This window comes from Neoarius graeffei, chromosome 10, assembly GCF_027579695.1.
Source record: "Neoarius graeffei isolate fNeoGra1 chromosome 10, fNeoGra1.pri, whole genome shotgun sequence".
NCBI lineage: Eukaryota > Metazoa > Chordata > Actinopteri > Siluriformes > Ariidae > Neoarius > Neoarius graeffei.
The window spans coordinates 21352178-21367769 of record NC_083578.1 but is presented as its reverse complement, the minus strand read 5'-3'; the positions used below and the strand labels follow the sequence as shown (position 1 = coordinate 21367769).

The following is a 15592-nucleotide window of genomic DNA, read 5'->3' as shown; positions in this document are numbered from 1 at the left end:
AACTTTGAGCTAACATCATTTTGTTCACTGGGTCATCTTTGAGCCAACAGACACCTTTCAGCCACCTTTAAACCCATTTTGCTAATGTCGGCCATTGTGCTGGGCCAACTTTGAGCCAGCATCATTTTGTTCACTGGGTCATCTTTGAGCCAACAGACATTCAGCCACCTTTATATCCACTTTGATAGCATCAGCCATTCTGTTGGGTCAGTGTTGACCCAGCATTGGAGTTCCAAAACAGAATTTGGGCCAACTTAGGTTGGGCCAACTTAGGTTTTCTACCTACTGTGTATGTGCGCATGTGTGCGTATGTTAAAAGAAAAATGCAACAAAAATGTAAAACAGAATCCAATATCGTGCATGCATGCATTGTTTCTAGTCGTGCATTATTTTCTCCTGGTGTAGTTTGAAAACAGTGTGCAAACTAACTGAACGCAGGCCATCCATCCCTGAACAGTAGCACAGGTCATCTGAAAGCGAAGCAAATCGTAGAACCGCCTCAAAACCATTCAGAGATTCAATACAAGATACGAAGAATCAGATGGCTTCCCAAAAACAAGCAGAAGCCCACTGTGCGCAAACAACAATCAGCACGCCATTTTATAGCACAAACTTCCATATCAGCTGCATGAGATAAAAGGGGAAGATTAATACTACTACTAATAATAATAATAATAATTAAAAAAAAAAAGACACGTCACGTCTGTGTTTGCTTTGGTCTGATCAAACACGTTCTATCATGAATTTCTATAGACTAGTGTGTAGGTTATTTAAGAGTCTTTATGTTGGTGCAGGAGCACAATGCCCTGTTTGGCTGTGCGCTCCGGGGTGAGGCGCTGAAAAGGCCAGAGGGGCGCATTAACATCGCTTTGGGTTTTCTCAAGCCCTCAGATGAACTGGCGGAAAGTAACTTTATAACCCGCTGAAGGATGAAGGCTTTTGTCCAGGTTCCTCTTGAAAAACACAAGAGACGAACAAAAGGGAAGCCGTTGCATTGTTCGGCACTAAATCTTTGGTCAGTGATGCGCCTTGAATTGCAAAACATCTGCCATTTACTTTTTGGACTTTGGAAAGCGCATTTGTATAAGAATGAGAAACGGGCTGCTTGGTGGACACTGCGTTTAGCAAAAAAAAAAAGAGAGAGAGAGAGAGAGTAATGACAAAAGAGGCGCTACAGAAGCCAAAGGGTTCTATTAGGCGACATATAGGTTTCTATTAGTATTACAGGGACACAGAAACATCAGTGCAGCTCATATCCTTAGGTTTGGAACGCATGACATACATTTCACATGTGATGATGTGCATATGTGAAAACCATGTGAAAGAGCATTTCGACCTGAATTTCTAAGTGAACTCGGGTAAACACGTGAAGAATTGATCACATAGGCTAAGATCAAATCAAATAAATAAGAAGGCGCATTGGGGGGAGAACACATCTTCACTGTCGTGTATAAGACCAAGAAAAGCAGTGAAGCTTTGATGAGGGAATTTGATACTGTATTTCTATAAAAGAGGTCTATAAAGCACAATATATAATATACCGCGAACATTTTCTCCCCATAGAAGAATTTCATGGCAAGACAGGTTTATTCAACACAGGGGATAATGACAGACTGTGTTTCTGGGGGGAAAGTCACAGAAATGTAATTTATTGGAAGATTAAAAAAAAAAAAGCCTCTGGAGAGCTGCTCTTTCAGTGTGCTGTTTTAGATTTGGAAACATAATTTAACAAGAAGTTCATTAGCTTTGGAAAGGTTCTGGGATCTAAAACCACTGTACATGTTATATAAAGATGTTTTTAAAATATGACACTTCTACAATACATGATATATCTCACGATATGAAGGTCAGCTAACAAACTGCCAGCAAAACAAGGAGGAAAACAACTACTGAAAAGCTGAATCTGAGGATACTTTTATTGAATGTCTCGAAAAAGAAATGATTTTAAAACATTTAATTGAAAAATGTCAAATAGTTACAACAATAGCACCAGAAATAACAAGTAGAAAAAAAACAGTAAAAAGTGTCATATTTTGTGACCATCATTGTAATCAAAACATTTCAATAATAATAATAATAATAATAAAATCATGATACTGGCGAAGTCCCCCCAGTGCAGGATTAGGACTTAGTTTTTCTTTTTTTGTGATAGATATTGCATAATAATAATAATAATAATAATAATAATAATGACAACAGCAACAACAACAACAACAACAACAATAATAATAATAATGATGACGATGATGATGATGATGATGAAGAGGAAGAAGAAGATGACAATGACGACGATGATGTTGATAACAGCAACAACTATAATAATAATAATAATAATAATAATAATGAGGAAGATGATGATAGCAACAACAACATTAATAATAATGACAACAACAATACTGACGATGACAACATCAACAATAATAATAATAATAAGATAACAGCAACAACAACAACAACAACAACAGTAATGATGGCAACAACAACAATACTACTACTACTACTACTACTACTAATAATAATAATAATAATAATAAGAAGAAGAAGAAGAAGAAGAAGAAGAGATAACAATGATAACAGCAACAAAAACAACAATAATAATAATGACAAGAAGAAGAAGAAGAAGAAGAAGATGATGATGATAATTATAACAGCAACAACAACAACAATAATAATAACAATAATAATAATAACAACAACAACAATAGTTATTATTATTATTATTATTATTATTATTATTATTATTATAGTCTGCAGTCTGGTTCTATAGCTGAAGTAAACGGTGTGGGTGGCATGTGTTTCTCCCTTGACGTAAAATTGGGATAAAATCGACAAATTACCGTTTTCATGCATTTAGTGAGAATATATAGGACACACGCTGGGTCTCACTATTGAAGCGATTCGTTCCTGCATTCACGGTCCATCCTCCTGTTAACAATTGCTCTCAATGGCCAAAAGAAGCCACAATTCAGCTGTGAAATGAGCAGTGCCTGAGGGGACTGAGCTCCTCTCATATCCAGCTGCAGAGCCTTTCTGCAGCTGGATTTTCAGTTAAGCCCAGAAAGCACACTATGGGTTTAAATTACAACATTCAAATACCTTTATGGACAAATCTCACACGTTTCTCAGATGAAGAGGAAAAGGAAGAAGGGACACACAATTTTACCAGAAGCACCTTTAATGGGAGTGTACAAATCAATGTCAGCTAGTTATCCACCTTGTGTAACTACTTCATGACTACATTTGTTATTGTATAGTATTTTTCTGGGGAATTTATAACATTACTTGAGTGTTATTTGAATTGAACAGCCCACTTGCACTCTTAATTCATTACAGTTCCAAAAAGAACAACAACAACAACAACAACAACAAAATATTTTACAAACAAACTTATGCTTTTATTTAGACCTTCAAACTCCAGTACTTGTTACAATTACCAAAGGTCTCTTATTCATCCAGCCTAAGACCATATGCTGTACATCAACTAAATGGTCTGATTCCAATCAGTTGAATAGCAATAATGCAGTTAGCACTGTACTGTAGCTATCCTTGTGTGTCTGTACATGGCTTGTGTGCACAGGGCAGCAGTTCATTGACATGGAGAACACTGGCCTTGCCAACCCTATGGACATTGGCAACATTTCTGCTGGGTTTACCTGTACCTAACCAAGTAGAGTGATTATTCCACCCCTGGACAAGCTGTCATTGTCTATTAACACACTAATAGGGATGCAGACGGATTAGTGGCATTGATTGACAGACTTGCCACTCAAAATGCCTTTGCAATTCTGACCTCAAATCACATTTCTGAGAAGTCAGTTATTCCTGTACAATTAATGTCAAAAGTCAAAGTCCCTCTCATGCCACAATCTGGTCTTCTTTAAGGCATATGGGTGTGGCACCGATCTTTATTTCGATAGCCCTCAGCCTCTTGCCTATGCAGCTAGGGTTACAGTGGGGGGCTAGTCCTCCAGTAACCACGAGAGTTTGACTTTTGCATCTGTATTGCAGCATGCCTTGCCAGACAGTAGTAGGTATCATTTTTATGATGGTCTTTGGTATGACCCGACCGCAAGTAGAACTCGCGATCTCCCAGTCGAGAGGCAGACACGCTAACCACTAGGCCAACTCACGATCACAATTAATGTACTTCACTTAATAGACCAGATCTAGCTCAGGTTGATATAAATCATAGTAACATTGTAGGTATTTTGACCAAATCCCTTCTGTATTGGGAACTATGGAGAATTTATGCAACAAATTCATCAATGGTTATTTATTTTGTACCAAGGAACACACGAGACATTCTGCAAATGCAATTTCATACATCTTATACAGTTACTTTGCTATTTTTTTTCTTTTTGGGCTTTTTGCACCTTTTATTGGATAGGACAGTGTCGAGACAGGAAATGAGCAGGAAAGAGAGACGGGGAGGGATCGGGAAATGACCTTGGGCCGGAATTGAACCCGGGTCCCCGGATTTATGGTATGGCGCTTTATCCACCTTAGCCACGACATCCCCACTTCGCTATTTCATATTACAAAAAAAAAACCAAGAAAAAAGAATTGTCATTTTTGTTTATTCCAGTGTAGAGATATGATGTAAATTAGCTCAGGAACAAATAACAACAAATTCAGATTCATGGTACACTACATGCATTGTTTTTTTAACATTCATATTCATAAACACAAATACAAATTGTATATGATTTCTACTTTTCGACAGTATCAGATAACTTTATTATCACAAGTGGACTGGATTAGTATTTTAAGTCATGCATAAAGTGTTTAAAAGCCCACTATCTATAACCGAGTTTTTATTTAAGCTCAGATGAATAACATAATGAACTTGCTCTTTATAGCAAGCAACAAAGCTACAGATGACTGACAAATTAAAGAGGGATTGAATGGTAGCACTGTTATGCTGTGAGCCTTTTTACTGAATAGTTTGATGAGGAGTAAATGATGTAATATATTAAGGCCTTCAAAATGACTAGAAAACCTTTGGATGGTTTTAGTGTTAGACAGCGTCTCCACCACCAGCATCAACAACAAAACAATAACAACTGGTGTTCGTCTCTCTAGTACAGTTCCAGAGACTTGCCAAATCAATGCCGAGGCACACTGAAGCTACATTGTGGTTCAGCACCATTCTCAGACACTTTTTCTTTGTTTTTCTTGAATTTGTCACCCATCTGTATGTAGTTCACCAACTTGCAAACCATAAACAGTAAAAACACACCAATAAAATAAGCATAGCTATACAACATATTGCAACTGAGAATCTGCCAAAGCATTGTTATATTTAACAGTTATTCCATGTATGACGAGATTGAGTGGAATAACTGTTTTATTCTATCTACATTCACTGGATTTTGAGAAACAGAGCATTTTTATTTTTTGCAAATTCGATAAATCAAAACTTTATACAAAACGTCCGACAAAATAATTTCCACTTAGGCGGGCTTCGTAAAAACCTATCAATGGCTGCACAAATTGACTTTAGTGTTGTTTCTTTGTAGAAAGTGCCGTCTTCCTGTCATGCCAAGGTATAGAATAGCTTGAGGGCGTATTCACACCTACGTTGTTTGGTCTGGACCAAACGACCAAACGAACCAAATTTCCCTTGGTCCGGACCTTTTGGGTTGGTCTGAATACAAACCACTGAACTCTGGTCCGGACCAAACAAGCGGACCGAGACCGAGCTGCAAGGTCGGACTCGGTCCGGACCAAAGGAACCCTGGTGCGGATCTTTTGGAGGTGTGAAAACAGACCGGACCTAATCCGACAGTTTTTCTTTTTTGTACCTCGGGAGCTTCCGTCGTTTGTTGAGCATTATGGGAAACAGAGTCTTGACACTCCACCGCAAAGTGCAAACACTGTTTCAGTTGTCAAGGGAACCTTACAACAGTCATTCAGTCACCAGTGGTAGGCGAGTACAAAAAATGAGTAGAGGCAAACGTGGGCCGAGGAAGAAACGCGTACCCTTGTGGATATATGGGCAGATGTCCACATATCTGAGCTTTTGGAGAGAACACACAAAAATGCCGACGTGTTTGCTGTATTCAGTGAGAAAATGAAGGAGAAGGGGTTCACGCGCTCCCCAGAACAATGTCGGCTAAAAGTGAAGAAACTCCGTCAGACCTACATTAAAATCAGAGACATTCTTTCCAAAAGTGGCGGTACTAGCGACGCAAAAAAGAAATTCATCTATTACGATGACCAAGATACTATTCTGGGGTCAAAATATAATTGAGGCGTGGCTTTGTTGACAGATTTTGGTCCGCTTACTAAAATGTACAGTGTGAAAGCGAACCGCACCAAAATGAAAAAATAAAAAAAACATTTGGTTCGGACCAAAGCAAGTGAACTATCGAACTATCCTGGTCTGAATACACCCTTAGACATTTATTTAATTCTTCCTTGGACATTTCGGTTCTGTAATTTTCAAACTTCTTTGAGCTTTTGAACCAGTCTAAAAAAATTCAACATATTTTAATGCTGAAAGATGAAGGATGTTAACAAACCGGCGAAATGACAGGTGCAATTTGTGAAAAAAATGTGATAATAATAATTCTTGAAAAATAAAAAAGATACATTCTTACCATCAAATACTTTCATTCTATATTTTCTTGGGCTTTTTTTGTATTTTGGGGGGGTTTGTTTTCGAGTAGAGTTTTTATTTCGTCCTCGGCTGGTTCAGCAACACGCTCCGCCATTTTGTTTTTCTCTACTCACTAAGTGCAGGCACTTACAGATGCAGGCACAGGGGAGACCAAGGGTTTTGCAAACAGCACGTTGAGCCAAATCGTAAAGTGGGAATCGTAGTCAGGAAACAAGCGAGGGTCAGTCGATCAGCAAACAACACAACGGAGAGTAGGCAGAAGACAAAGTTGAGGATAAACGTGAACACTGAGGTTCATCACTAATTGTAGGGCCTTGACCCATCACTGCGAACTATATTCCCGAGTCGGATGGCCGTCACTGTCTACCAGGAGGCTGACTCACTGGTATACCTTTATATACAAGGCAATACTTGGATTACTGCCACCGTACATCAGTAACCTAATCACACTGAGGAACCTTGACTCTTATGGCCTGCGCTCCAATGATCATTTGCTGCTGTCTGTCCCATCCGTCCACACAGAGCAGGGAAAAAGAGCTTTTGTTTTCTCTGCCCCCACCACCTGGAACAAGCTGCAAAAGGACCTAAAAATAAAGGAACTTATTCCATTGAGCGATTTTAACTCCAGACTGAGAGCACTTGAGACGGCGTCCCTGATTTGTAACTGTTTTAAATGATTTTTTTCTTTTTTTTTCTTTTAATCAGACTCCTGTAAATTGTAATTTTAATTTTGTAACCTGTGCTGCCTCTTGACCAGGACGCCCTTGTAAAAGAGATTATTAATCTCAATGGGTCTTCTCTCCTGGTAAAACAAAGGTTAAATAAAAAAAAAATAAAAAAACGGGTCATAAACTGGAAGTCAGGCGGAAAACAAACAGCTCAGTAAAGTCAGACATGGAGGAACTAGACAATACTTCGTGAAGTGTGGAAGTGAGAGCTGAGTGTATATATAGGTGTTCAGGGTGATTGCTGGATGAGAGAGGTGACAGAGGGCGCTGTGACTTTCGGGACTTGTAGTCCAGAGTGGCCATGTTTGGAAGCTGCTCCGAACTCGTGTTTTCGGCACAGTTACTGACACTTACGGTATATGAGCTGATAGACTAATATTAGAGTAGCCAATCAGAGTGCACGATTGCTCATATCCAGTGAATGTGGACAGAAGAAAACACAATATACTCAGCCACTATTCATATAAGAGGTTCTTATTTTGGATCTGCCAATGTACAACAGTGTCTCTCAGTGTATGAAAGAGTTCAACTTCAAGTGAATTTTTATGACCATAATCCACTTTGAACTTCGAGGACTGAGAATTGTCTCAATTGTGTTACTATCAGGTCTTGGTCTTTAAGAACCATTAACACCCATGCAAGTCATTTTACCATTCTAGGTGAAGTACATTTAAGCCATAACCTCTAAGTACATCATATCACAGCCAACAGGCAACTACACACACACACACACACACACACACAAAAAAAAAACCTTTTATATTTGTTAAGTAGACTATGAACAATTTGGCAGTATGGTGGTGCAGTGGTTAGCGCTGGCACCTGTCTCACAGCAAGAAGGTCCTGGGTTTGAAGAACCTCATGGTTGATGGGCCTTTCTGTGTGGAGTTTGCATGTTCTCACCGTGTCTGGGTTTTTTCTGGTTTCCTCCCACAATCAAGGAGATGCAGATTAGGTAAAATACCCAGCCACTGGGGTTGCACAAGCCTGGATAGATTGGGGAGGGTTGCGTCAGGAAGGGTATCTGGTGTATTTAAAAAAAAAATATGCAAAATCATAAATTGGGAAGAGGGGCGGCACGGTGGTGTAGTGGTTAGCGCTGTCGCCTCACAGCAAGAAGGTCCGGGTTCGAGCCCCGTGGCCGGTGAGGGCCTTTCTGTGTGGAGTTTGCATGTTGTCTGCGTGGGTTTCCTCTGGGTGCTCTGGTTTCCCCCACAGTCCAAAGACATGCAGGTTAGGTTAACTGGTGACTCTAAATTGACCGTAGGTGTGAATGGTTGTCTGTGTCTATGTGTCAGCCCTGTGATGACCTGGCGACTTGTCCAGGGTGTACCCCGCCTTTTGCTCGTAGTCAGCTGGGATAGGCTCCAGCTTGCCTGCGACCCTGTAGAACAGGATAAAGCGGCTAGAGATAATGAGATGAGATAAATTGGGAAGGATGATCCACTGTGGTGACCCCTAACGGGAGCAGCCGAAAGAAAAGGAAGAAGAAGACCATGAACGACCACAATTATTTTTTAAAATGATGAAATAAAACGAGTGGCAGTGGAGTCTGAGTTTTGGACCTGACTATAGTCTACATCCTACTCATGGTTTGAGTATAATTCTGAATTGATGTCTGAAAGTATGCTTGAGTGTTCTTTTTTGGCTGAAAAATGATTATATATGCCTTTGGGATGAAGTAGCTCAGGACGATACCATATAAACTGGACAACTGTACCCCTGCATTAAGAAACTGGATATACAGCCCTGCAGGAAAGTGTGCTGCTGTAAAGTAAAAGGACCAGGTGATAAAGAACAAAAGCATGCTGAATGCTATAGATTTAGCCTCATTGTAGTTTTTTGGTAGATCCGTGCTCATATAGGAAAAGGAGAAACAGAGGATACTGAGGAACCATGTGAATATTACACTTGTAAAAAACGTCTGTTTGTTCCCTAGTGAACAGCTAAGGATGATTGATTTTAATATGTATGTTTTGTCAGGAATGGGGGTTTCTAGAGTCATCCGTAAAAGACAAATGAAGATTTGAATCAACGAAAGAGTAGCAATGAGAATCCACTGGCCATTACGTTCCACCCACAATTTTTGGATTTGGGGAAACCTGGCAGCCATTTTAAAAATGCAGAATATCTGTAAGGAGCGCACTGTCATGCAGGAAAGGCAGACGGTGTAGAAAAAGTAAAACACCGCATTTCTGAAAATACATTGGATCTCTGTTGGCTTTCCCAAGAAACACAACACACTTATACAAGATAAAGCCAAAGAAGCAAGCATGACAAAACACATATTGCCTCCAGCAGATTTCACAACCGGTGTGTCATAATTATATAAGAAGATTATGATAATTGCAACACACAACACCATCAGAGTGACAACAAATACCATAAGTAATATGGAAAGAGGGTTTGTGTACTGAAGATACAGAATGGAGCGCTTCTGGCAAGATGTGCTTCCCTCTTCAGACCAATCGTCCACATTACATGACTTGCAAGTGTACGGGTCGTCTGAAAGAATAAAGGCAGGGAAAGAGATAGGAGTCAGCTGGGGAATGTGTTCACAGCCAACTGTAACTCCACTTTACTTTATAATATACGTATTATCATGCTTGAAACATTCTTTTTCCATGTGTCATCCATTATATGTTATAAAAAATGTACTTCTTAGTGTCCCACAATGTTCAAACAACCTTATTGACCCCTATGAGATATTTAGAATTTTCTACTTTCACATTACCCATAATGCCTTGCACTTTGGGGGGTAACCAGGCGCTATATTTGTTTACTGAGTCAGATAGCCGCAGTCATTTCTTCGAATTCACACGGGGAAAAATGACTTTTCCTGATTTAAAGTTTTATACAATACCTAAAGAGGCTAAGCGTCGAAAAGCGTGTTTAGTCAGAATTCGCCGTCAAAACTTTACACTTACAGACAACACGCGACTGTGTTCTACACACTTCAGTGGTGGAGGAAAGTCCGTTGATCCAAGTCAGGAAGCCAACAACTCCTCTGTCTTTGTGTTTAGTCATAAAAAGTGTGAAAACTGAAAAACAAGGACAAGTCAAAGAACTGAAAAGGACGACTTTATCGAAGGATCAATTCCCAAAACAAAGCGCAAACGATGCAGTGTAAGTAAGCTTACATGTACTTCCTCTTTTAGTGTTTATGTAGGTAGATCGAATGTAGTATTTGACCCTGTAGTCCTAACAGCTTCCTCTAACAGCCCAAAGATTGTCGTAATCTGGTAACATATGAGCTCGAAGAAAATCAGAGTGAAGGAAATCAAAATCAACTTGAACTTAAAAAAGAAATTGGACAGTTCTGCTGTGTTTACAGCAGTGTTTCTCAACCACTGGGCCGCGGCCCATTAGTGGGCTGCAAAGCGCCATTTAGTGGGCCGTGAATTTTTTTCAAGTTTGAAGCCATATACTAAATAGTTCAGGATGTCATAGGGTCCCAAATCCAGTAGCTGGTTTGCCATGCACTTTTCAAGTGGAATAAATACATTTGTGGATAAATTAAGAAGAACAGGCCTTTATTTTGTAACGTTCCTCCTCTACATTTAACCCGCGTGTGTGCATACATGTGCACGCATACAGAAAGAGAGAGAGAGAGAGAGAGAGAGAGAGAGAGTGCGGCGGGCTGAATAAATAAATAAATACATTTATGGGTGAATTATATGGATCTGTGATGCTTGCTGGAAGAGAAGAGCAGGGAGGATTGAAAATCGAGCAGCTGTGGTTTGTTTACACCAGATACTAAAACTTGTAGCGTCCTAGCAACCATCGCAAAGACACATACAAAGCCCAGAAACTCCTCTTTCCCCGGGCAAAAATGAAACAGGATTTATCTTGTAGTATCCTGATCCCCAGATCTTTAACCCAACCACATATAAAAAGTTGTATGCCTCCATGCTCTTCCAGGTTTTCATCTATTTGTCTGTGTAGAACGATGTCTGCAGCACCAGGTAGTTTGAGATGTCGGGGAACTCAACGGATGGATAATTTTCCAACTCACAGTGAATGAATGAATAACTTTATTTAAACATGATAAGTTGATCAGCGGCGGCAGGGTGGTGTAGTGGTTAGCGCTGTCGCCTCACAGCAAGAAGGTCTGGGTTTGAGCCCCGTGGCCGGCGAGGGCCTTTCTGTGTGGAGTTTGCATGTTGTCCCCGTGGGTTTCCCCCAAAGACATGCAGGTTAGGTTAATCGGTGGCTCTAAATTGACCGTAGGTGTGAATGTGAGTGTGAATGGTTGTCTGTGTCTATGTGCCAGCCCTGTGATGACCTGGCGACTTGTCCAGGGTGTACCCCGCCTTTCGCCTGTAGTCAGCTGGGATAGGCTCCAGCTCGCCTGCGACCCTGTAGAACAGGATAAAGCGGCTACAGATAATGAGATGAGAAGTTGATCAGCAGAGCTGGTGGGGTCATGCATGTATAGATACAAATAATTATGAATTTAAAAGACTAAAAATATACACATCTTTAAAAAAAACTTAAAATCTGTTGATTATCTGTTAAATATCTTCACATTGTGTTAATTAATAGCATGCATAACTATTGTTTTTGTATTTAGTTATGGGTACAGTAGGGTCAAAAGTTATTCGACTAATGTCAAATTTAGCTAGTACACTTTTCTTTCATAGGAAAAATCCTTCTTTGTTAGCGTGTAAGGATCTAATCCCATTGAGTGGTTTATATATCCGCTTCTTTTGAGTGTACTTCTTGATTTTAATAACTTGCTTGTTTGCTCTACACAAACATGGCAATAAATTCTTGTGTTAATGGACCAGACTCCACTTTTGGATCATTAATCCCTTTTGACTGAGAATGCCCTGCATGCATGGTTTGGCTTCTGGCACAGCCGTACAGTTTTAAATACAATACCTACAATTAAAAATGTTTTTATTGCATTTATTTAATTACTGGGATTCCATCTGTAACAGGGAGTGATGTTGCATCCCATTAATACACTTTACAATAGATTATTAGATTCTAATAGAATAGATGAGCCAAAATAATTGGGGATCTTTTTTAATGGGCCCCGACTCGTGACAAGTATGAATAGGTGGGCTTTAAAGTAGAAAAGGTTGAGAACCCCTGGTTTACAGTTCTTATTTGACTAAGTGAATTTCTTGCTTGTGTTCCTATGCACGAAGCGTTTTGTATTTTTTTTTACAGCTTCCTCGTCATAACCAGCACCCAGCAAAAACCATTTTACCGTGGATTTTTCTATGATTAGTGTCGATCTTTCAAAGTTCTTCTGCGGGTCAGTAATCGTTGGAACACCCGTGTTGAGAGACGAAGAAGGTTGCTGACTGCAACCCAAAGTAGAGATGTTCAAAGCGTTCGATACGATATTTACAAGCTCCTTTTTACCAACTGATTTCTCAAAGTCCACAGAAAAGGCTTTGCAGATTCCTTTAAGCTTTGGTTTAGTTAGTTTTGACCCTTCTTTGAAGGTTTTAGGGAGATTTATGTAAATTTGAAAGATTACTGTCAGTGTGCAACACCATGTTGTTTTAGTTTGTTTATATTTTGGGTACCCCACAAGGCGCAAAGCATTATGGGTAATGTGAAAGTAGTCAATATTCCAAAAGTTACATGTTCAAAAGGTCCTGAAGATTACAGGATGAAGAACAAAAATCATTGTTTTCTTTATTTTCAGTTCTATTATTATACTGCCTGAAAACATCACTTGAAAGTACAACCATGTGACCCAAATTATAGACTAAAAGTAAATTAAAATCAGCTTGGAGAATAAAAATGCGCTGATATGGAAAGCTTACTGAGATGCTTTGTGAATAAAAGCTTATTTTTGAAAACCAAACTACCAGTTTAGAATAATTTCTATGTACAGGTCTGGTCTGAATACTTACATGTATAGTTTATGTAGGTATCTCTTTCACACATCTTACACTGAAAACAGCATGCATAATTATGGTCCTTTTCCTTCCTGAATCCCGCTGTACATTCAACTGAGCAGTTTGCGAAAGGAACCTTATGAAGTCAAGATGGCCATCGTCAATACATATTTAAAATCGTGATGTAGCCTAGTGAGTGATGAATTAAGGTTGAACTTACAGAAGCATCATTGTCCCAGCCTATAAGGGAGTTGTTGATGGTGAAAGCAATTTCTGGATATGAGTAGTATGTGCCGATTCTCTCAAAGACTGGAGGACTGGTTTCAAGGCGCCAGAAGATCACATCATAAAAGACAGGTAGATCTCCATTTTGATCATACTTCACTTTACGGCCATGAAGAAGAAAATCCACCTGTTTAATTTCCTTCAAAAGCTGCAGAATATCAGACAAAAAGGTTTGTGCACATTTCCCAAAAAAAAAAAATGTTTTCAGCATATATTATGAATATTGAATTTTTTATATATAAGGGCTTTACCATGAAAGGGTAAACTGTAATGTTTTTGTTGCAACCATTTGCATCGCAGTGTAGAACTTTGTGTAATGCTTTTGCCATGGTGTAGATCGCAGCATAAATAGGAAAAGAAAATGTGGGATCTTCATTTAAAATTTCCTTTGGACTCAAACTTGAGCAGTTATGACATTCTTGGTTACACATTTTTCTTACTGGCTGAGGAGGATGAATTTCACCATCTTTCAAGTATTTATCATTGCTCTTACTCTGTTTCTTGTACATAAACTGTTCGAATCCAGGAAAAGACAGTAGCTTTTCTGTAATGCCAAAAATCTCCCCAATGTTTTGTATTCCTGGTTCATTCAGAAGCTGTTTATTCATGGACCACACCTCACTCGCGATCCAAACTTTATTTGTGATGTTGTTCTTGATCGCAGCTCTGATGACGTTTTTTGCTACTTCGATAGATGAAAAAACCACGATGACTTTAATGTTGCTTTTTTCAATTCTACTCAGTATGGAAATATAGTTCGAGCTTTGGTCAATTAAATGCTGATAGGCCAAACAGATGTTATTTATTTTGGCAGACTGAGAAAATAAATACAGGCCATCTTGACTATAGTCATCCTGACTGCCGATAAAGGCGACCCAGTTCCATCTGAACCATTTAATAATGTGAATAATTATATCTATCAGGGCTTTGTTGTTAGGCACAGTTCTTATAAAAGAAGGGTACATGTTTTTATTACTCAGTTGATAATTTGACGCTCCGTAAGTCACCTATAAATGAAAAGAATAAAAAAAAGTTAAATAAACTACAGCAATCTTTAGTCAAGGTAATGCAAGAGAACAGTAAGTAATTCCTTACCATCGGAACGAGGGTCATTGTGAACAAAGGGATCACTGAAATTGTTTTAGTGCTTCCATATGGCCCTGTCAGAGCAATTATTTTAGGCTTGTATTTGTTTAAATATCTCTGAACTGGAATGGATCCATTCTCAGAGATAAAACTGAACACAGAGGGAAAATTCTGCATCACCGAACAATGGTCAAAGATCTCATAGCCGAGTGTGACATTAGGAAGGAGGGTCGAAGAGTTATTAATCTCTTCCACTGTAAACCTCATCATCTGGAACATCTGATAAGACGACTCATCAAACCTATATCTGGAATAAAGGAACAGGAGAAATTGGAAAGAATGCTTCTTAATCCTTTAGATAAAAAGAAAAAAAACTTTCTCTGTAGGTATAAGGGTAAGATTTATCAAATGTAATTAGCAATAACACATTTTTGCCACTTAAAGTAATTCTGAGTTTCAGCTATCACTCCAGAGAACTAATTACAGCCGAGTATACAAGACCTGCAATGTTGTCTATACGATACAACCAAATTGGCGTAAGAATAATAAGCCAGTCAATATTTCTTGAATTTATTGAACTGAACATATTGAATTCAGGGTGTACCTTCACTTTCTAAATATGTTGCACTCTGCAGACTACAAGGTTTTTTGTAACTCAAACATTCGAAGAAAAAAAAAGCATGTTACTTACTTGGTACAGTCAAGGGCCACTGGGTAGTACTGAGGTACTGATGGAAAAACATTATTCAGTGAAAATAATCCACCCAACAAATAATCTCCCTGCAAGTTAAATTCAGATTCTGAGCCAGTGACTTTGAAAAAGAATTGATCCAAAAGGAAAACAGAAATGGTAAGCCACTGCATTTTGCCAGGTGAAACATTTGATGACAAAGATGTGTTTTAAAAGTCAAAAAGAATGAAGGGAAGTAGCATCCATATCCACTTTACATATGTGAATTTGAGTAAACCACTCTATGCACCATTACACATCCAGTTTCTGTCAAACACAG

The 15592-nt window shown here is 38.9% G+C and overlaps 1 protein-coding gene across 1 annotated transcript; it reads right to left on the bottom strand.

The window, feature by feature from the left end:
* Nucleotides 1-8692: 8692 nt before the first annotated feature.
* On the bottom strand, nucleotides 8693-15446 carry LOC132892462 (taste receptor type 1 member 1-like). The gene is made up of 6 exons (XM_060930746.1): nucleotides 15274-15446; nucleotides 14592-14889; nucleotides 13748-14503; nucleotides 13432-13644; nucleotides 13227-13347; nucleotides 8693-9855 (listed from the first exon to the last, which is right to left on the bottom strand). Exons 1-6 carry the CDS (start codon nucleotides 15444-15446, stop codon nucleotides 8927-8929), a joined length of 2490 nt encoding a protein of 829 aa, XP_060786729.1. The 3' UTR covers nucleotides 8693-8926.
* Nucleotides 15447-15592: the final 146 nt, after the last annotated feature.